This window comes from Amphiprion ocellaris, chromosome 5 (genome assembly GCF_022539595.1).
Source record: "Amphiprion ocellaris isolate individual 3 ecotype Okinawa chromosome 5, ASM2253959v1, whole genome shotgun sequence".
Taxonomy (NCBI): Eukaryota; Metazoa; Chordata; class Actinopteri; family Pomacentridae; genus Amphiprion; species Amphiprion ocellaris.
Window position 1 is genome coordinate 18,073,584 of NC_072770.1, and position 22,289 is coordinate 18,095,872.

Below are 22,289 nucleotides of genomic sequence, written 5' to 3' on the forward strand. Positions count from 1 at the left end.
TAACACTATCATTCTCCTCCTTATAGCCCTATGTTAAAATAAATAAATAAAAAATAAATGAATTAAAGTTTGCTCCCATAATCCAACATAAAAATGTAAAACTGGGGTTTCACATTTTTGACTGCATTTAACATGAATGTGGGCACATTATCCTCCGTGTGATACCTATACATATGTAAATCCATCGTATCATATCTCTGTATATATCCATATATAAATTCACTGTACCATATCTCTGTATGTATCCATATGTAAATACATCATGTCCTGTACATTGTTTTATGAGACCTTGACAATATCTGTATTTTGTAATTCTTGTCCTGCTTCTTCTGTGTCTAGCTGCTGGAACATGTAAATTCGCCCAATCAGGGATCAATAAAGTTTGTCTTATTTCATCTCAAAAGGAATTTGGACAATCCGAACTAGTACCTTTGTATGTTTTTGGTTTAGTTGTATTCTTCTACAGAGCCTTTGCTGCTGTGACAATGCAAATTTCCCCACTGTAGTAAAGACATATCATATTGTATCATATCGTATCGTGTCATAATGTTATATGGTCTATGGTACTTCTGCATTTTGCTCCCTGTGAATTGTGATAAATTTTTCTTATATGAGAATTTGTGCAATATCAATATCTTTCTTCTTACGGACAAATCTAAGATAAGATAAGATACAACTTTATTAATTAATGATATGATGCTGAAATAAATTAGGTAAGCTGGAAAAAAGGCCACATTATAAAAGTAAAAATTACTGTTGGCAATTATACTGAGGTAGTAAGTAATATCACAAGATAAGAAAAAAATGTATTAATCCCTAATGAAATTCCTGTACCTAATATTGCAAATGATAATGACATATTGCACCTGAAAATGAGATGAAAATGAGATATTTACATATCCATAATAATAATAATATACATTACATTAACAGTGTTGTACATTAAAGTGAAATCAGTGCATCCAACTTGTACTTATGCATATCTTAGGTTTATTTTTATTTTTCCACAGACCCTTTGCTGCTGTAACAATGCCAATTTCATCCACTGTGGGATTAATAAAGGCTCATCATATCATATTATTGGATAATCTGTGATAGTTCTGTGCTGCTTACAGACAAACCTAAGATAAGATAAGATAGGATAAAACTTTATTAATCCCGAAGGAAATTCCTGTACCCGTTATTGCTCATGATAATGAAATATTGCACCTGAAAATGAAATGAAAATGAAATATTGCACATTACATTGACAGTGTTGTACATGAAAGTGAAATCTGTGCATCCAGCTTGTACTTATGCATATCTCAGATTTATTTTTTATTTTTTTACTGAAACTTTGCTGCTGTAACAATGCAAATTTCATCCAGTGTGGAATTAATAAAGGCTTATTGTATTGCATCGTGTCATTATACAATCAACTGTGCCACATCAGTGTTTTTCTTCTTGAGGTCAAATGTAAAGATAAGATAAGATATTTTAAGTTTGTTTTTATTTTTCGATTGACCCTTTCCTGTAATGACGTCACCCCACTGTGGGACAACAACAGTAACAACAATAAGGCTAAGAAAAACGATAGAGGCTTGTTGTATTGTATTATTATATATTCTGTGGTACTTCTGCATCTTGACCCCCTGTGCCTTGTGGTCAGAGTCTCGTCCTTGATATTCGCGGAGGAGTGAGACCTCCTGCTCGGCTCCTATCTGTGCACCGGTCCGCCTCCCATTGGCTCCTCCGCCGTGTCTGCGCCGCAGCGTGTAGTTCCGCCCAGACTCACAGCGAAATACTAGTTGAGGCAGAGGAAGCGGCAGGCAGGCAACCAGCGGGGTGTATTGTTTACTTAGAAATACGTTTCACCGCTGAAATTCAACACCAAACCCAGCGAGGAATTGGCTGGAACCCGCCGGACACTTATTTCACCGACGAGGTGAGTCTTAAAAACCGTGTCTTCGCCGTTAGCAGCTCCAACCGTCTCACCAGTTACAGATGTGCCCGATGCCACAGGAGATTATCTCCGCTCGCTGGATTTCAACCTGTTCGTGTTGCTGTCCTGTCGTCTCTTAAATGGACGTTGGAGCCCCAAACGAAGCTCTCTGGTACTAATTAAAGCCTCGTGTTAACCACCTTTGGAGCTGGTGGGTCGGTGAGAACGAACGAAGCGGTTACAGTTAGAAAAACTGCAGTTGAATTGGATTGAGTTCACTGCTGCTGTTCTCTACATTGATGCGACATAACGCCAGTGTTCACACCGGGGCTTGTTTTCTTGTTTGTTTGTTTTTTTTTTAATCTTACCTCTCATTTTGTCCGTTTCGAAAGTCTTCCCTGTTTTTCTGTCACATTTTGTACCCGCTAAATATTAAACCACATCCACCAGGCAGATACAGTAAAACGAGGCCTGTCACGATGCGTTACACAGTGAGCTAAAACAAATAAAGAAATGCTAGCCGGGTAGCTTTTTTTGAAATTAATATATTGTTGGACACGTTTCACAGCTTATACGTATCAGTTACTAATAACAGGATGTTCCGGAAAACAAAAATTTAATTTTAAACTTGCTGTACACAATACAACACAACTTATACTTCCATTATTAATTTTTATTTGTAATTTTTTGTTCTCAAAAAATACAGAAATATTAAATATCCTCTTCTGCTGGGATTTCATGCGCAGGAATTCAAGGCCCAAAGCTGTGTGTTTGAATGTCTTACCAACCATCTCTCATGGTGTCAGGCCATGCATTGTTATTATTATTTATTTTGCCCATTTTTCTAAGCAGTCTAGACTCCTCAGAGCCATCATTATGAAGCAGATCAGTCACAGTGATGAAGCTGCAGGCGTCAGAACATTCACACACTACATGATGGATGACATTGGTACCGGTGAGCAAGCGAAGGTCACACAGGTGGGAAGTGTAACGGAGTGGGCATCAGGTGTTTCCCCTTTCTAAAAATAGTCATCTTAGGGTGTGTGTGTGTGTGTGCGTGTGTATACACTGTGATCTGTTGGATCACAGTCAGTCTACCAAAAACATCAAGGGCATCCAAGTAATTTTATTTACAGGATACTGAATAATACAATGAAGTAGGAGAAGGTCATGGTGACCTCTGTGTTGAGCACTTCATGTATGCTGTCTGTCTGTTAAAGCGTCGATCCTGGTATCTAACGGTGTAAAATGAACCGTGTTAAAGTTTCATGCTAGTGGTGTTAAATTTGAGAGTTTTATCTCCCACAATGCACTTAACGGCGTCACGTGGTCACAAGGGTTGAATGGCGCTTACACAACAAGCAGCACGCAGGATTTTGTTGTCACTCGCAACACTGGAGACTGGAAAGGCCAATAGATAACAAACGAGCAACAGATAACTGCTTTCTATTGGCGGATCTGTCAGTCCGTTTTAAGGAGAAATAGCAGATAGTGGATAGTTTGAGGTTTATGGTTACGTTGTTGGAATCACTCCACTCCTGGTTGATTATTACAGTGAAAACCTACTGCTTAACTAATGGGAGTGCCAAAAGTTGTTTATTAATCCATGCATTGTCCCATAAGGTCTTGAAATCTGCAGGACACTTCTTCATCTGGCCTCCCCAGACTGAAATGTTAAATTGTTTTAAATGGATTCATGTGCTTTTTTTTTTTTTAACAACAATTTGTATTATAGCTGTCACATATTCCCATATTTGTTCAGTCTGTGATGAGATTCACCCTTGATGAGCACTCAGAGAAGTTACAGAAAGTCACTGGAGTGGAAAGAAAAGCAACACAATGCAACAATTCTGTACTTTGAATTGCACCAACACTGTAAGCGGATGATGTAAAAAAAAATAAGTATGTCAGTTGCAAGGAATGACACTATTAAGGTGCTTTTCAGCTTGGATTACAATTTACACTTGATGTATTACAGGGATTACAGAGTACATAAAAAGTGAGAAATGCTCTTGCGTGGAAGAGGATTTCTTGCAGCAAAGGCAGGGATGAATGTCAGGGAATAACACTCACTGGAGAGATGGAGACAGTAATTAAGCCACTGTGCTGACAGTCAGTCTGCGTTGTGTTCACTTTCACCTCAGCACTACTGTTTCTGTTGGTGTGCCAGCCCTGCAGGGGAAAACATAACCTGCGTGGATGTTTACTGTGACTTCTCCTCATAATTGGAAATACCTAATGCCTTTGTCAACAGCACGCCCTTGTCTCATTTTGTTGTTACGTTTTAGTCATATCATACCAAACATATAGCAAACACGTGTGTTTTTGAAAAATTTATCGCCATGAGACTAATGTAAACATCGTATTACGTGTCTTTTCCTCAGCCTGACCCTTTCTTTTGTAGCTCTGCACTGCTGCTGCTGCTGCTGCTGTGTTTTTCTATGGAAAGAGCATCTGTAATTTAAGCTGTGCCAGGCCTCGAGTTACAGCACAAGCTTTGCAAAAACAGCTGATATATGTATGCATCTGTTCCAGGTTAGCTTCTGAAATTTCCGTTGACCCCCAGCCTAACAGTAAATTGGGACAGCTAGCAATCTACCCCTGCCCCATGTGTTTTTAGAGCGGGGATGGGATGGAGGATAAGCCTTCTTATGGCAAACTAATGAATTACAAAACATCGCATGCAGTTGCTGGCTTGTGTGAGGCAGCAGCGGCGTCCACACATTTTTCAGACACTCTTATCAGCTGGATCACACCCCTGCTGAAGGGAGGGCTCTGTCTATCTCCATTTTCTTTACCAACATCAGCAGTAAAATCAGCAGGTGGGGGCGAGGAGAGGCAGAGCACAGGTGGTAAGCTTGTTGATCCGAAATGCTGGATGCAAGCCAAGCTGGACCTTTCGATCCCCCCGATGTGTTTGCCGTTCTTTTAGGCTCATATATTTTTTTGCAACTGCCCTTAAATTTAGGTAAATGCACAAATTCCATCACATCAACAGTTTCGTATTTTCTTTTAATTTCTCTGAAGGTTGTCGTTTCATTTCCGTTATCTAAATCCAAGGAAATGTACACTCTGAATGATTTCCTGGAGTGTCTGTTTGTGAGGGAGAGAGATAGAAAGCAAAGGAAAAGGATGTTAAAAATCCCAGTTTGTCATAGATACAAATAAGCTGGCACACATCGCACACCAGGCTCTCGAAACTTAAACATGTTAGCACCATGCAGCTTTAGTTCCAGTGTCTCACAATAGGCTTTGCACCGCATGAATGATTTCATCCTCAGCTTGCTTTATGGTCTAGAGAACACCCAAGAAAGTTAAATGGTTTATTGTGACGGTGCAAAAGGCAGACACAGGGCCCTGGAGGTTTGAAGATCCTCCTCCTCAGGCTGTGTTTCTGCTAGAGGCTCTTACATCCAGACGGAGTTAATACGCAAAGACCTGATCCTGAAACACTGGACTTTTCTTTGAAAGACTGGGTCCCTGGGGAGTGTGTTTAGCTCAGTGTGAGTTGTGACTTGCACATTTCCACATATAAACATGCTTTTGAGATATTTGTAATAGAATAATTGTCAGTACTTTGTTATGATTCATTTGATGCTAAATTTCTGGACTGAAAGTTAAAAACAAGTGCTTGAGCCAAGTGGGAGCTACGCTGACTGGTACAGCAGTCCACGTTGGTTGTTGTGATGAGAGGAGGATGACTTCATGTAAATGGTGGAAAAGGTCGTTCGATTTCAGCGGCGCCACCAACTGAGCTGCGGATGGCTAAGGGGGGGCCCCCCCGTGGTTGCCAAGGACACCGCCGACCTCCACAGCAAGGATTCGCAAAGGGAAGGCGCCAGAGGAGCCACCTCTGTGTTTCTCTGGGAGATTGAATTGTCAGTAATCAGTCATTGTGACAGCCAAGCTGACCACACGGATAACTCTATTAGCAGAGGCTGTGTTCTTGTAAGGCAACAGGCATCTTAGCGCTGATTCATACACTGAAACACGCTGAGACATGCTCACATTCAAAGCTGCCTGTGTATTCACAGGTCTGCACTGTCTCAGGACACATGGACTCTCATGCCTCTGCACTGTCTTCATGTTTTATGGAAGGACTATCTCATGTTTCCTGATGCTGTGGGCGTGTATATTAGTGTGTGTGTGTGTGTGTGTGGGCTAGTCAGTGACCGGGCTACACAGATGGTCTCGCTGCTGCCTCCACAGCTGCCCTTCAGCCAGTCTGACCGCAGTCTACGGGTCCTGCTGAGCCTCCAGCAGGGCTCTGCTGTCCTGGAAACTCTGTCTTCTCACATCGGCCAGCTGGGATCCAGCACGCACATAGGATCTCTCTGGCACTTTGTCTTCCTCTGTGCTCTCTGCACAACTGAGCATGGCGAAGGAAATCCCCACAGACTGAGCGGCAGCTAGCCTAGCGTAGCGGAGTTGGGGCAGGTACTCTATTAGCAGCACTGAGTGCAGGGCTGACAGGGCCGGCCATTCAGTTTTATTTATAGCCAGATACAGGGAGCAGAGACTCATTCAGCCAGGCTCACACCTCTCTGACCTATCAGAGCGGATCTATCAAGATTCATCTGTCTCTTGGCGCCCCCCTTAGTGGTGATGATATGTTTTTTTCCCTTTAAACCCATCCTCTCACCGTGCCTCCCCATTTGTATGACCTGTATATTCTATAGAGTGTATTGATTTATTGATGATGTGTGTCATGTAGCTACACCTTTTAAATTGCTGTCTCTGTAGCGCCATTCTCTTAAGAAGTCTGTTTATCATTGTTTGAAAGGATAAGCTGGGTCAGAGCCTTGTGGAATCTCAGGGAAAGATGAAAAACATTATTTATGTCTGTTTGTGGCAATCACAGTATAAAACACTGTGTATTCTTAATTTGCAAACTTAGAACCTGCAGTGTAGAGCCACTAGTTGCTTGTGTTCAGTGGGATGGATGATGTGACCTAAAATCTGTTGTGCATTTTTTTGAGGGGGGTGTTGACGTTGGCTCCTCTACCTTAGATGTGATAAAAGTCAAAGTGTACAAGCGTAAAATATTTCTCTACAACCATGTTAAGGTGCAAGTTATCTTATTATGACAGGTGCTACAGAGTAAAGGTCCACAATGTCCTGAAAAGAGGTTCAATCAGGTGTGGACATGTTGCTGTCAATATGAGTCACAGTTGTAGCCGTCTTCAATTTGAATATAGCACTTTATGAACATCTCTAGCTTTCCAACATGTGGTTTCAATTGCATTCTCTGTTTGTAGTCTTGGAGGCTCAGTCAAAACACACCGACCAGTAAGACTTCCCTAAAATTGATATGCAGCTTAGTGCAGGGACTACTTCTTTATTTATGCATGATGACCAAAATAGATGCTTGGCTAACTTTGTGAGACTCTATAGTACAATATACTGAGAAAGGAGGGACATGGAAGGTTTGAATCACATCCCAGCTGCCCTCACAAACACTCAAATTCAAAGCTGTGTTACCTCCTTTTTTTTGTGATGGATAAATTGAGTTTCCAGTTTGCCGGTCCGAAACATCACCCCAGCAGTGGAAAATATTACTGTTGGTCTCTGGGTCTGTATTAGTGCAGTAAATTTAGCGTGCCTTTGGAAGTTATGACAAATAATTTTACAAACCATAGCACTCTATTTAGGAAGCCAGTCAGTCGTCCCCAGGGACTTTTTTCTGGCTGTGTTTGTCTTCATATACAAGGTGCAGCATGCTGATGATGCCAGTAGATGTGTGGTTATAAATCAATACAACCAGATGCTGCTGCTTAATCTCATGAGACCATTAGCAGATAAAGTGGCCCCTCAAGGAATAATGCAATTCTGTAAAAGCCCTCAGAGAATAATGAGAGGGGTCCTACACTCTGCGGCCCTGCAGAATTAGGAATTTGTGTGAATGTCTATACAGTACTGTGGGTGTGTACTGTGCTTTTTGTGGTCTGAGACTCAGTGTGTCTATATATGAAGGTAATACGCCTGTTTACACGGATGTCTATTTGTGAGGCTGTCCCCAGTATGCCAATAGAGGTCAGAGTGAGTAGAGGAGGGCCCCCTTTTTGGCAGACAGATCAGTGCAGTGGCTGCTACGTGCCAATGACTATCTTTGCTGATGAACCAAGCTTTTTCTGCACAGGCACAAACACACAGTGATGTACGAGTAGTGTAGGATTTCCCTTCCAAAAATATGCAGTTATGCGGTTTATTAGACGGATGTTTTGAAGAGAGAAAGCTGCGCACATTCAGAGTGAATATCACGAGTCAGAGGACAAGGTCATGATACACAAACTCAATTCAAATTCAATTGGGTGTCTGGGTCTTAAAACTTCACAGCCACACTGGCAATATTGTTCCTGTGTGTATAATGTCCCATGTTCAGTCCAAGTACAACCACTGCAACATTTTTATCACTTGCATTTTGAGTTATGACTGGCCGGAGGCTCAGGATATTAAATGTAGTAATGGCTGAGCCAGTCTGTCTTCAGATTCAGTTTTGCAAAGAGGGGTGAGCCAATTATAGTAATGCAGTATTTAGCATTTATTAGACCTTTTTAATCGTGGAGGGATCAAACGAGGAGCCTTTCGTTTGAGATGGTAGATTTGTTGGGTCTTTGGTAGACTGAGCTGATCTTGTACTTCCTTTCTTCTCTCCTATTCAGTGATCATCTGTACGTATTGATGTGTCTGCATCCATTGTGCAAACTTCTTATACCAGAACCGAATCATGGCTCAAAGCACCCAACCCATTGTTTTCAGTTTAGTTTCAAAAGCAGACGTGGGTGCCGTTGCACATTTTGATTTGGGCTATTGGATAAGAATAGACCATTTTGATTGAATCTTGAGAACGACATCAGAGCAGTGTTTCATCATACTTTTTTGTTAGATTGTCAAAAGAAGAAAAAAATGTTCTGTCAGCTCGTGTCAGGGGAATCATACAAACTGTAAGGAGGATGATGGAGCCTCAGGAGAGCAAGCTGTCATTTAATTAAGTAGAAGTGAAGCATGGGGAGCTGTGAGTGTGAGTGTGTGTGCGTCAGTGTGAGTTGGTCTTCGTGCTTATTCATCTGTGCGTGTTTGCTGACAGTATCAGCAGGGGATGATCAGGGCTATAGGTCAGCTTTTCCACAATGGAGAACAAAAGAGCATACTACAGATCACATTTCTGCCTGGCTTTTATCCTTTGTATCTACAACTGAATAGAGCACGATAAAATTTACCTGTTGTTTCTGTCACCCATGTTGTTATTGACCTGACAAGAGGAGGAGGTGGGGGGCTAAAATGCCAAACAAATGGATTTTCCTCTTCTAATTCTCTTACCAAACGACCAAGCTTAGAACAATAATCTGGAACTGAGCCTTGTCACAGTCCATTAGCTTTACTCCGGTGTGGATTGCCACCTTTACAGACTGAGAACTGTAAACACTTGCTTGGCCTTGTTATGAAAAGTTGGAGGGTAAAGAAATTTCTAGTGACCTCTGAAAAGTCTCCCAGTCTAACGGTAGAGCAACATCACATTGATAATTGTGCAGGAAGAATTTGGTTGTGATCTTACATTTAAAGTGGAGCAGGCTGCCTGAATAGTTAGCAGGAGGCTAGTATCTCTGGAATTTGCTCTGGCCTGCTTTCTATTGTGATGTGAAGCTTGGTGGAGTGCTGATGGAGGACCGAGGCTGCAGTTGAGGACAGACATGCCTGTGTGCCTCAGTGATTTAGCTGCCATTACCTCACAGAGAAAGCAGACAGGCTGATGACACTACTTCCTCTCACTGGAAATGAGCTGGTAATTGTGAGTAGCTGTGTTTCACATCAAGGGCTGGGTATTTCAATGGATGCAGCCCACTGAGCTGGCTTTGAAGACGGGGAAATGGTGCAGAATCAAGGCTTGTAAAAAAAATTGTAAAATGGTTGACTTTGATGATATTTGGTGACGTGTAATTTCGGAAATATATCAGTAAAAGTCTTGTACACCTGTGATGACTTTTTGAATTAAGGAATGCAGGACTGAGCTTTGGGAAATACCATCAGTATTCTGTCTGGTCGATGCACCGTAAATAAAGATGAACAAAATCTCACGTCACAGACAGGTTTCTGTAAGAGCAGTTTTTAAACTCAGTGTGGCGGCTTTAGCCGTCACCATCTTGGCAGTGCATGACTCTAACTCTTGGCTAATCCAAAAATGGGCAATGAGGTGGAGCATGAGTGGAGCTGAGGTGAGCAATGGACTGTCCTGTGATGGCTCCCACCTGTCACTCAGAGCAGCCAGACCCTTAATTAGGCATAACTTTAAGAATTAGTACAATTTTAACAGGTGGGTTATATAAAAAGGTACCCTCCGTATTGTTGTCGCAAACAGGGTAAATGGCTCCGGCAGTTTTTTTGACTGTATACATGTTTATGTCTGCTGTAAGTAATATTAGATGCCACTGTTAAAAAAAAAAAACATCATGAAAATGTTGTCAGTTAATTTCATGAACAAACTCCGAGTGTGCTGCTGCTCTGGCTCCTAATCCTCCTGTCTTACCTTAATAATAGAGCCCCTTCACCATGACAACTAGGTTAAGTTTCTAAATTCAAAGTAAGGGAATGAAATTCAAATTGAACCTTTTATTTCTTGGCCTGTATTAGAAATAATTTTGTTAAAATGTACAATAATAATGCATTATTTAACTAAAAGAAAACATTATATTGTGGTAGACTTGTCAGATATATTACCTGGCCTTAGGCTGGATGAGTAACCCAGGCATGCAGATGTTGGTACAGTCATTATGAGGTGTCAGTGTGGCTGTGATATGGAGGAGGAATACACGATGACTACTGTTTTCTTTCTATCTGTAATACTGTAGTTGAGTGATTTCTAATCAGCACAATATTTTTCACAATTTATAGTTGACAGAAACACATTTGTGCGTGTGTTAAAAATATCAGTTGCACCACAAATACCCAATCATTTGATGTTGAAAGTTGGAAACAATATTTTTCAGAATTCATAGTGGACAGAAATATGTGCGTGTGTGACAGTTGCACCACAAATATTCAGTAAGTTGATTTTGAAAGGTTTGCCGCAGTTACTTCTCGAGAATCAAAACATTGCCGTAAATTTATGCAATTTTATTTAACTGCTTTGAGGCAAGAAACCAAGTAGATCTCGATTGGCATCAAAGCGTTTTCTGAAGTGTGAAGTCTGAAGTAAATCTAATGAATAAACCATAATGATTCTGGTTTAATAACGTGGTAATCTGTGTGGTGGGATTTAACAACACACAAAAACACACACATTTTCAATGACTGAGATGCAGAAGTTTTAAACTGTGTGTAATGAATAACAAGCATGTGGTCTACAGTTCTAGTAAAGTTTATTCAGATCAGATCTGTGCACCAGAAATGACACATTTGTGTTTTTTTATGTACACATCAAGCATAAGCCCCTTTTGTTAACCCTTTGTGCTACGCTTTATGTTTTATGTGGCACATTGAGTTGAATTGCAAGCTGTCATCTTTGCTCTAATCCTCTTCCTACTGCAATGGCCGATTAATGTGTGAACACAGTTTCAGCTTTACAATACATCGCCATGGCAGCGTGCTTGAGGGCTGAGTCAGGGTCTTCATAGAGACCCGGAGGCAGGTTAATATGAGGTCACCATGGTGATATTCACTTAGGTCAAGCTATAGCCAGAGAGGTCAGAGTGAAAGAGCGGCCGTGACGTGAATGATGATGACAACAAATTATTCTGAGGTCACAGTTGCTATGGCGATAAACAGAAAGGAGGACTAATTGAAGGGGCTAAAGGGACGGTCAGCATCGCAGCTGGGCTCTCAGTCGTCCATCATACGGCCTGCTTAGACCTCCTGATGGCCCAAGGTGAGGTAGAGATGAATAGACAAAGACAGCAGAGAGAGTGCACAGAGAGGAGGAAGGGGGGAAAGGAGCAGTAAAAGATGTGTTCATCAATCGCTCAGGGCCGTCTGCTGACATGGCAGCTACAGGACAGCTTTTTGTTGGCAGAGACAACGTATCTATCTAAAGTAGGTGTTTTGGCAGCCACCTCTGTCCACATACGAATGCATTCAGGCTCCGGCTCCTCGGTGTTAATGTAAAGACTCGTCCTCTCTCCGCTTTAGCCACCAAAAGATGTTTGTGAAGTAGACGGCAGCGTTGCCAACAAGAGAGGAGAGAGGGAGGGGTGCTAAATAAGTTATCCACTTATTAAACTGACAGATTTCAACATGTGTCTGCAGTTCTTCCGATAAAATCACTGTCAGAAATAAAACCTCCTGATCTGCCAGAGACACTGCTGACACTAGGCTGCGGTGAAAGCTGACCTTTTCCTGCGTATGAAGAGCCTCATGTGGTTTTCTGACATGGGTTGTTTCTTGTCATTTGTTCATTCAGCACATTCCCCTTGTCCCTTGCTATGTGGCATGATATTTAGCCCTGAAACAAGGCTCCCCTGATAGCAACATGCCGTGCAGGCAAATTGACCCGAAGAACAAACGAGGGAAATCATGCATGAGCACTGGAATGTAATCTTGTGTTACCTCATCCTTAATAACGTAGGAGCGGAGTAAAACAGAATCTGGTGTCAGGGAGACCATTTATGAGAGCGATCCGCCACATCAGATGCTCTGACTGTAGAGGCTAGAGGGTCTTGTTCTATCACATCAGCTCTCTCAATCCTTCCCCTATCCTCTTCCACATTCATGACATGGTGTGAATGTGGGACAAACCCTGCAAGCTGCACAGATTGCAAATGACATTTCCCCCGCTGTCATCTGGGACTACTTTCCTGTTGCAATTACACTAAGCTGTGCTGTCATATCAAGACGGTATGTATGTTACGTTTGACTTCTCAGGGATTGTCAGGGGTAAAATGGAATTGAAGGCAATGAAGCTCAAAACAGGTTTCAGCAGCAGTCTTTTCTACCACTATCTATTCCCCTTGTCTCCTTTCCTCACATCTGTCCCATGGGTCTGTCCTAGCTTAGAATAAACATCAGCAACCAGCTTTGTCTCTATGGCAACAACTGTGCATGCTGAACAGTGAAGGAGTAGGCAGGAAGGGGTGGCGATGCTGGTGGATGTTTCTAAATGCGGTGTGCTGTTCTTTCAGGTGATTTGGTGTTACAGTAGGTTAAAGGACCAGCAGGACCCCTGGGGGGGGAGACATCTGTCTGTCAGGTGGAAACCAAAGGAGGAGGTTATGATGGGAGGGAATGGAGGCGAAGTGCTTAGTTGCCCGGGTAACCCAGTATCAGAGGTCAGTGGGGTTGAGCTGTGAAAGCCCCCCAGTCAGTCTGTCACTTTAAGCTCGCCCTGACCCCCGTCTCCCTTAACACCTGAGTTGCCCAGCTAGCCAGCTACAATTAAAGCAGTCTTTGCCTCCATCCCACTTTCTGTGACAGCCTGAGGAAGTGTTGGATTGATCCGGCCAATACGCTCAATCTGCTCAAGCATTCAGAGTATTTGTTTTTCTTTTTTCCTTGTTCAGTTGTCTAAATATTATTTAGTTCCACCCTTGAGCCGGATTTGTCAGCAGGGATTTTGCCGGGCATGTTTTCACTCCCCATTGCTGCTCGCTGAGTACTTCCAACTCTGGATGTTTTTACTGTTTTTTTCAGGACTGTTTTATGTAATTTGAGGATTGCGCTCAGTTGTACACATCTGCTTTATCTGGTTGTTTGTAAGCGAGGTGCCAGAGCAGGACGACCCTTGACCCGTTTCATGCGTCAACAGGCAGATGTCTGTTCAGACCTTTGTCAAGCAATCAGAGGATGAAGCTGCTCATAACACAGACATGGCATGACGTCATTATTGCTGGTGTTTCCAGCTCTAAGTTGGCTGCCGGCCGCCTCACTGAGCAACCTGAAGGTTAACCTGATTCTAGCAGCTCAAGGTCATTACAGGAGGGTTGGCGCTGACTCAGGAAGTGATTTTAGGCACTGTGCTTAGCTGTTAGCTAGTCCTCTGCCCAGTCCTGCTTCTTGCTTGTTTCTGGTGGCATCATGTACATTTGTTCTGATAAATGCTTGTCTTTTTTATATCAAGGCTGCACAACAAGGCTGATGTCGTGCAGTACAGGTTAATATGGCTTTGTCTTCCCTTTGTAAGCATTGACCTAGAAGAGGCAGCGGCTCCATCTGCTGTTATTTGCAACTTGAGCCACACTCCTGGGCACAGCCGGGTAATTCAATGCTACTTCCTGTCCTCACCTTGTGCAAACAGGCAAGGCCGAAGAGGTACCATTTCAGGAAAAATGGGGGAGGGGGGACATTTTTGTGTCAATGTTCTTGTTCAGTAATTATGTGCGGGGACAAACGGCTGGTTTCAAGGGGAAAACAAATGAGGTGGGCTTTAGAGCTTCTTGTTAAACCTGGCCAGATCCATCTTTGTGCGTGCGCTTGTTTGCATACCACCTGTGTGGACTGAAAGTGTGCCCTTTCCTGAAAAACTGAGAAAACGACCTCTCTATCTCCTATCCCCGGCTCTGGTATCCTCACATCGGTATCACAGTACGCCAATATGGAGTTGAAAGGACAAGACGCCCAGGAGACAGAGATGCTTTCAACCCCATTCTACTCAGACAAAACAAAGACTTTGAATGCATCATGTTGGACTTTGGGAAATTGTAAAGGGCACTTTTCACTGTTTTCCGAGAGACGGGAATTAATCGAGTTATAAAGCAATATCTGAATCAATGGTGACAATTATCATTAGTTGCAGTGAACAGAGCTGCCATTACAAACACATTATACATGAGTTTAGACATCTTCTTTTATTCAGTCATTTTGAACAGTCAATAGAAAGATGGACATAATTTTTTGTTTGATGTGCATGTTTTTTGTCTACAGCAATCTTAGTGGCTGCAGTGTCTTTAGTACATATGTATGTTGCTTGGCCAGCTGCTCTTATTTATTAAAGGAGAGTATAATGTTTTTTTCTCTTTCTCTTGTTGGACAGAGTGGTTTAGAGTGACCAGACAGGAAGATGGATGAGCTGCAGGATGTACAGCTGACTGAGATCAAGCCGCTGCTGACCAATAAGGTAAGTTGTGGTGAGAACGAGACAATACTGACACTCGGCTGTACACCTGAAAACATCTGTATAACCACACACACAAAGTGAAAAGACATGTTTTGTGCCGCTGTAAGTGAATCAGCTCCCACTATGGCAGTCCTTGGCAAATACATACACTAATATACCAAGCAAGCACACTCTGCAGTCTTGTTCATCAAAGTGAATTATTCATATCTGCTCAACCGTCGAGAGGGAGAGGAAAAGAAGGGAAAAAAACGAGAGAGCAAGTCGATTTGGAAAAAAAAAGAAAAACCGTTGTAGACAGAATGAGGCAATAGAGTAGAAGAGAAGGAGGTGTGAAATGTAAGAGAGTCACAGAAAACAGTCTAGCAAGAACGAAGAAAGATCAAAAGAGAAGCTGGAAGAAATTCATCTTTTTTTTTTTCTGAAACCTTGAAAGACTCTATCAAGTGAGCGACGAGGAGAACAGACAGAAGATGCAAAGAAACAGCCAAATGGCAGATCAAAGCTCCTCCTGTCCTCTTCCGTCCTCCTTCTCTTCCCAGCTTCATCTCAGCAGCTGATTAACTGATTAGAAAGAGGGTGTTTACACCGGGTGTTTTGTTCTCCCCTGGGAACAGTCAGGAGGGTGCAGAGCCTCAGAGGAGGAGCGATGCTGGCGTATCAGGTCTGAGGGGGTTTGCGTTACCTCAGCGATGGGCTGGAAGAATGAGCAGGAGAACATTTCACTTTGGCAGGGTTTTAGACTCGTAAAGGTAAATGTCTTGTGTGAGGATACAGGGTGCAGAACATGCTTCATAAAAATCATCTGAATGAAGGAGACTGGCACTGACCTCTCACTCCACCTAGTGGCCAGCTCATTAAAAAGTTAAACCAGGAATCTTGAAAGTAGATGGAGATGATAATATGATAACAGTGATCCTCATTTTCTTTTTGGTTCTATGCAGAAACAGGTTGTAATTACCATACTGATGATACAAGATTTTAACTGATCATGCAGCTAGGAAAGAGGAAGAAAAAAAACACTGTCCGCAGCTGCAAAGTAACCAAAACAACAGTAAAGACCAACTAAACATGTATTATCATCAGGAGTTATGAATATATGTGACTTTTGATTCTTTTCAAGCCACCTATAACATGATTATAGGCAACAGGATGGCAAGTCTGACTCATCACTTACAAGACTTATACAATCTGCTGCTGATGTCTTGATATCTGATACAAAAGGGTACCGTCAGTGATCTTGTTCAGTCCAACAGCTGATGGGAGTTTCATCCGTTTAAGCAGAGCTGCATCACATTATATGGAGAATATGCTAATTTATTAAAAACTCCCCCATCTTTATCTTCAACATGTTGAAGCAGTTTACTGTGATGAAGATGTTTTCTACATAGAGCTTAAACATGTTTTATTATATATATTTTATTTTATATATATATATGAAAGTGTTGCTCACATGTTGAGATTCACTTATGTTAAAGCCTAAGAAAACACTTTTCATTCCTTTAAACTGGCTTCGTCACTTTTCATCATTATCTGAAAAATACATGTAAGTAACGCAGGATTGTAGACTTGTTAAAGAAATGATTTTACCATGATTTCTGCTACACAACTATGTCAGCAGTAAAAGGAAAGATGGCTCTGTAGCCACCATCTGCCTCCAAACCCAAGTACATGTTGTACCTACAAATGAATCCCATAAGAATCTTCTCTGTTGTCTGCTGCCCACTCTCGCCTCTCTGCCCATCTACTCTCTCGCATCCTGCAGATTCAATAAAGACTAATGATGCACCATCCTCGAAAGAATTTATTTCTTCTGCTGTTAAACTAAAGTATTATTGGTGTTAATGTAAGACAGAGAAAAAACTGTGATGAATTAGCTTCCATTACACAAACATATTTTTGGCTTCATACAGAAATGTAGCATCTGTAGGTCCTAGGTACATTTTAACTCACCTCTTTTTCTTTTCTTGCAGAACGCACGCAACTTTCAAGATTTCGACTGCCAGGTGAGTGTTGCTCTCTGCTCCTTTTGTTGTGCTGTGGTTAGAGACGATGCTGTTGTGCTTGTGGAAGAGGGTTGGGGGCATTGGGACATGGCCTCATTCTCAGCCCCTCACTGCTGAACCCATCCGTTTGCCTGCCCTACATCTAAACATTGTTCCTCACTGGTAACAACCCATTTTACCACATGCAGGTGAAATGTGTTGGGTTTGTTTAATGGATAAATCAGTGAGGTCAGGGAGTTTTTGCCTCTGTTGGTTCTCCCAAGTCTGCCCTTGCTGGCACTGACTGTTAACAGAATAGAGAAAACAAGAGTTTAGCGAGAAAAAAGAGCTCTTTCCTGATTAACCTTCTGTAGCTTTTGATTATGTGCACCTGTGTTTCTGTGGAACAAAGTGCAGAGGCCACTTTAAAATCATGTCTGAGTAGCATGCAAATATTTGACCTATCAGATGAATCCTGGGCACAGAAACCATTCAAGATGAAGCCCCAGCCAGACTATTAATGAGGAGTTTGTTCAATAAAAGCATGTTTGAATTGTAATTTTTTTCATAGTTTTTTTATTCAGTGGGCAAAGCCTATTCAATATTTAGGGCCTATGTTAGCAGTGGATCTCTTAAAGGTCCCATATTGTGCTCAGAATATATCTTTCAATTTGTCAGTTACAAATGTTCAAGTTTTTAAAAATGGTTAATTTTAACATGACTGTGTAACTCCTGGTTTTAGTCATGCTCTAAATGGGCTGTTTCTGTGTCCGTAGCTTTCAATACAGTTAAGCTGCTCTCATTGCCTCTTTCAGGAAGAAGACTCTCTTTGCATCTGTGATTGACAGCACGAGGCAAAACAGTTGACCACGTTTATTTGACAGGGAAATATCGCTAAATATTGCCCTGTCAAGTAAAAGCGATTGTTTTGAACTTTTTTACTGTATTAAAATGCACTATATGTGAGCACAGAGAGCAAGAGAGAAGAAAACAGATGTAAACATCGTCTGAATTTAGGTTTCACTGAACAACAGGTGACATTAAAACCCATAACCCAACCAGTCTAGTTTATTGGTTTCAAATGGGTCTTTAAGTTTCCACCATCCCTTAATTTCCACAGAGCTCTGACCTGTTGACATACATTCAAAGTTAATGGTAACATTAGCCATATTAGCCTAGAGGAATGGCAGTGGTAAGTGTCTGCATATTCTCAAAGGATTTAGTTTTCACCTCCAAGTTTTTAGGCTGTACAAAACACTACAAAAATGGATTTTCAAAATATGGGACCTTTGAAGCTGAAAGATGGAAACTGTATAGCTACTACGCTTCAGTATCGCCATTACAATATGGAGTTATATTACAACACATCACAGATTTTCCTGCCAACCTACCTTGTTTTGTTGAGGGATTGACCCCCTAACTTGAATTAGTATGTATGAACCATAAATCTGTGTCAGTTGGCTATCATGTTTGTGGGCTGTGGGTGCTTTGGACTGATATAGAGCCAATATATTCATATTAGCAGCCCATTTAGTGAAGTTAAGGTGGTTTGGAAACACTCTAAAAGGAAAAAAATTTTTTTTGGAACTTCTTTTTACAAAAACAGAGAATTTGTTGATGGGCAGCTGGATCACCCTTGCAAATATGTAAAACCTTACTAAATTTTTAAGATCAGAAAACTGTTCCTGCAAGGTTGGACACCCTGATGATCTTTGATCTGGCTGGAAACCCTACATGTCATTCTCATCTCACTCCCCTTGGAACATTGTACTATAAGATCACTAGAAACAGGCAAAATGCCATAAAAGTAACCTTGGATGGTGACAATGGGGAATTCTACTTTTTGTGAGGGCTTGAAGGTCATCATATTTTTCAATCAGCTCCTAGTAGATACAGCAGTTGGTTTAGCCCTGTCTCTAGAGATTTTTAGCAGGACCTTTAGACGGACTTCCCAAAGGGCACACAGTGTCGCTGTTTGAGGATAGTAATGTATTTATATGTATAGATGTGTTTCTGAGGTTTGTGGAGATAGTCCTTTTCTGTCTTTTTTTGTGATGAATACATGTGGTCTTTGCAGAGCTGGATCTCTTCTAGAGTTGTTGCAGGTGGTATCTGCCGCAGTGTGCTTGCAGACAATGAGCCTGCCTTTTACAGTAGATATTGTATCACCATAAGGGGATCTATTTATGTGATAAAGTCAGAGTAATCATCATTCCAGAAAACAAGGTTATTGGCCTTGAGTGGACAATGTTCCAGATTCCTTTGTTTGATCCTGTCTTTGCATAGGGAATCAGATTGCCAGCCCTCCGCCTCCTGTGCAGTTTGCTTTTTCTATCAAGGAGTCTCCTGCATGAGTAAAGCTCTCTGCTGTGTTTTAATGGCCGTCACAGCTACAAAGGGTTAAACCTTTCATCCCTCTCTCACTTTCTGCAGTCACGGCTGCTTCCAGCATCCCACCCGAGCTAAATATAGCTGCTGCAGGCAGGGGAGGAGAGTAAGCATGTTAGCTGGAGCAGGCATGCCACATGCTCCCCAGCATACATTCCTGCCTGCACTATTATTAATACATTTATATTCATACAGTGCTGCACTCCATCAGCTGCTCATGTTCTCAGCATGATGTTCGTTCCCTCTCACCTTGTTGTGATTCAGTTTAAGTCATGCAGTTGTAAGTTACAGGAGGAATTGTACCAGAATTTGTCTCAGTGGTATTGAGGCAGACTTAAATGTATTTGACCTTATTTCTAAGGCGGCCATTTTGACCTCACAAAGTCACACTCAGGAGTTTCAAGGAATTGTTAAGATGAACTAATGATTTTTTTGAACTCTATTCAGGAGGTTGTACCAGTGTGACAACTCGAGGGATTCTTTAAAGAGTCTTTGGGATAATCACTCGATGAATTGTTAATCTTGGAGAAAGCTTTAGCTCACTTAAAATTAAATTTGACAAAAAATTGAATTACCTTTGATCCAGTTTTTGCTATTATGTCAGTTGGAAATGTAGGAAATGATAAAATATCATTTTGAGATAAGTTGTGTTATTTTATTGTAGTTGTCACTCAGTGTAGTAATACAAGAACAAATGAAGCCCACACGCACTACAAGGCATCAGCATCAGACTTTCCATGAATAGAGCATGTGTAAGAGGGGATTTTACCACAGCACCATCAATCTGAGCCGTGACATTCCAGCAGCTGGAGGACGAAGCCAGCTGCTCTCCTCCTTCTGCTACAGCTCCCACCACAGGCCAACCACAGGTACTGCAGCAGTTCTGTCAAAGCCCTGCGCACCTGAAGGAGGCGGATCGTGATGGCGGTGGTGAGGTGGGCTCAGAGAGGAGAACCAGTAGGAGTCCTACTCCAGTCTTGTGTCTGCAATAAGACCCTGCTTCCATCACTGAGAGGCGTGGAGGGGAGGAAGGTGTGAGTCAGCTTCGTCACACCCATGGGACCGGCTGTGTTTTAAAGTGCATGATTCAGAACACCCAGTTATTTCATACACATGGAAATAGCTGACTGTATGCTTTAAAAATAGGCCTCATGGGGCGATTGTGTTCCTGCAGTGTTTTTGTTCATTGTTTTAAATGTATTTTGATTTCTAGTCATAAATATTAGTTTTCCATGTAATCTTGTCATCATTACATGTTAAATTTGACATTTCATGGCAATGTCCAGCTTTAATAACTCGTCTTGTATCGTTATCGAGACAAATGGCTGTGAAGTCATGCCTTCAGCTTTTGAAATCCTCACTGTCTCATTAAACTCAGCAGAGGGCGCCATTAGCCTGTTCATTTTGTGGTTCGATCATTCTGCTTTTGTGTGATGTCTTTTCAGTCCGCTGTGCTTTTTGTTATTGTTGGAGGGTCCTTAAGGGGGGCTTAGGCATCTTAAAAAGCTGGTGTAATCCAAATCCAACCCCTACTCGCTGTCTTAGAGGAGGACATGCAATGTCATGCCATGTGGCTGACAGTTTTATGCAAAAATGTTTTCCTGAGCTTGGCCATTTTAATATACATAAACACGTTGAAATAAAACCCTGAATTGTGGAAATGTTGATACAGAACTTCTACATTAAACTGTCCTATGCAGACCAGAGCATCGCTGTCTGACTCCTCAGACTGCAGAGACAGTTAATAACTGAACGTATGATACAAAGAGACACCTGCTCTGATGAGAAAAGGGTGTGTTCAGTCATAGACATTATCTCCGTGAGCTGATGTGACCACGTGCATGTATACCATAATGTGGGATAATTGATTGAACAATGTTGTCATTACTCTGGCTCGAATGGCTACAGACGGGAAGAAAAGCAACAAAAATGTATGTAAATATAATGTTGGATGTATTGATTTCTTTTAATCTTATATTTTTTAAAAATCAAATCAAGTACATATTTTGAATGCTTGAGTTGTTGTATTTGTTTTGTATGTACTACAAGTGTTTAGTCCTTCATGTGTACATAGATTACATGTGTCACTGGCACCCTCTGTGGGTTCGGACAGGAAAAATGTAGGGAAACAGCAGTTTACAACCAAACATGCTGCCACATTGACCAGCCAATGAAGCACCCCTTGTTCTTATAATCCCACCGACTCTGCTGTCTACACGTGTGCTATTGGCTGCACAAAGCAGCCTGTCTCAGACAAAGGCGTGACACCCTGCACTGCTAGCAGTGGTGCCGATGACAGAGGAGAGTAGAAAAGGAGAAATCAATAAACTATGTGGATCAAATGACTCAGTGGAAAGTTTAGAGGGCATGGATCCTCATAATGTATGGTTGTGATTGTTGAAAAAATACTAAAATAGTAGCTTGTAGTGTCTTTTTTCTGGTAAGCCTGCAACATGATGAGGGTTGTCTGTTAAAGGTCAATACTGAAATGAATACTTGAGCAATGCAAGGACATTTGTATGATTAGTTATTGTGGCAGAATGAGCCAACATTTGCAGTAAAGCTCCTGCTGCTGCTTGCCACGCTGCTGCATTGTATGTTAGCGCTGCTGAGTGACTCACTCTTGTATTTTGAATTTATTAACAGGTGTGATTATGCCCATTCACTGAAAAATTTGTCCTTCACAAAGGTGATGCACAAGTGAATCTGGAAACAGATCTTGTTGAATCTTGGAGATGAGCAGCCATTTTGCTGATGCAGAAAACAGCCCAGGGTGAGCTGTCAAAGTCAGCCTCCTCTCCTCCGCCTTATCAATAACAGTATGTGACGTCAGCAGCCTGCCCATGTTCCTGGACTGCCTCTGCATCCTTTTGCACCCCATCACCCCTCTTCCACGCTGCCTTCCCGTTCTTCCTCCTACACTCCCCCTCCTCCTCTCCGTTCTCCTCTAAGCCCC

At 41.9% G+C, this 22,289-nt stretch overlaps 1 protein-coding gene and 1 long non-coding RNA gene across 4 annotated transcripts in view; one reads left to right on the top strand and one right to left on the bottom strand.

Moving 5' to 3' along the window:
• The first annotated feature begins 1,762 nt into the window (after window positions 1-1,762).
• Window positions 1,763-22,289, top strand: part of ndrg3a (ndrg family member 3a) — a 33,104-nt gene continuing 12,577 nt past the window's right edge. For all 3 annotated transcript variants that reach the window (XM_023269506.3, XM_023269507.3, XM_035947802.2), the window contains exons 1-3: window positions 1,763-1,924; window positions 14,880-14,963; window positions 16,934-16,966. In XM_023269506.3, the coding sequence (XP_023125274.1) occupies window positions 14,907-14,963; window positions 16,934-16,966 (90 nt within the window). In that variant the 5' untranslated portion in view covers window positions 1,763-1,924; window positions 14,880-14,906. The remainder of the gene's footprint in view (window positions 1,925-14,879; window positions 14,964-16,933; window positions 16,967-22,289) is intronic.
• LOC118470227 (uncharacterized) lies at window positions 14,689-22,255 on the bottom strand. The gene is made up of 3 exons (XR_008601736.1): window positions 16,914-22,255; window positions 15,791-16,719; window positions 14,689-15,657 (listed from the first exon to the last, which is right to left on the bottom strand). It is a non-coding gene; the product is annotated as an uncharacterized LOC118470227 (long non-coding RNA).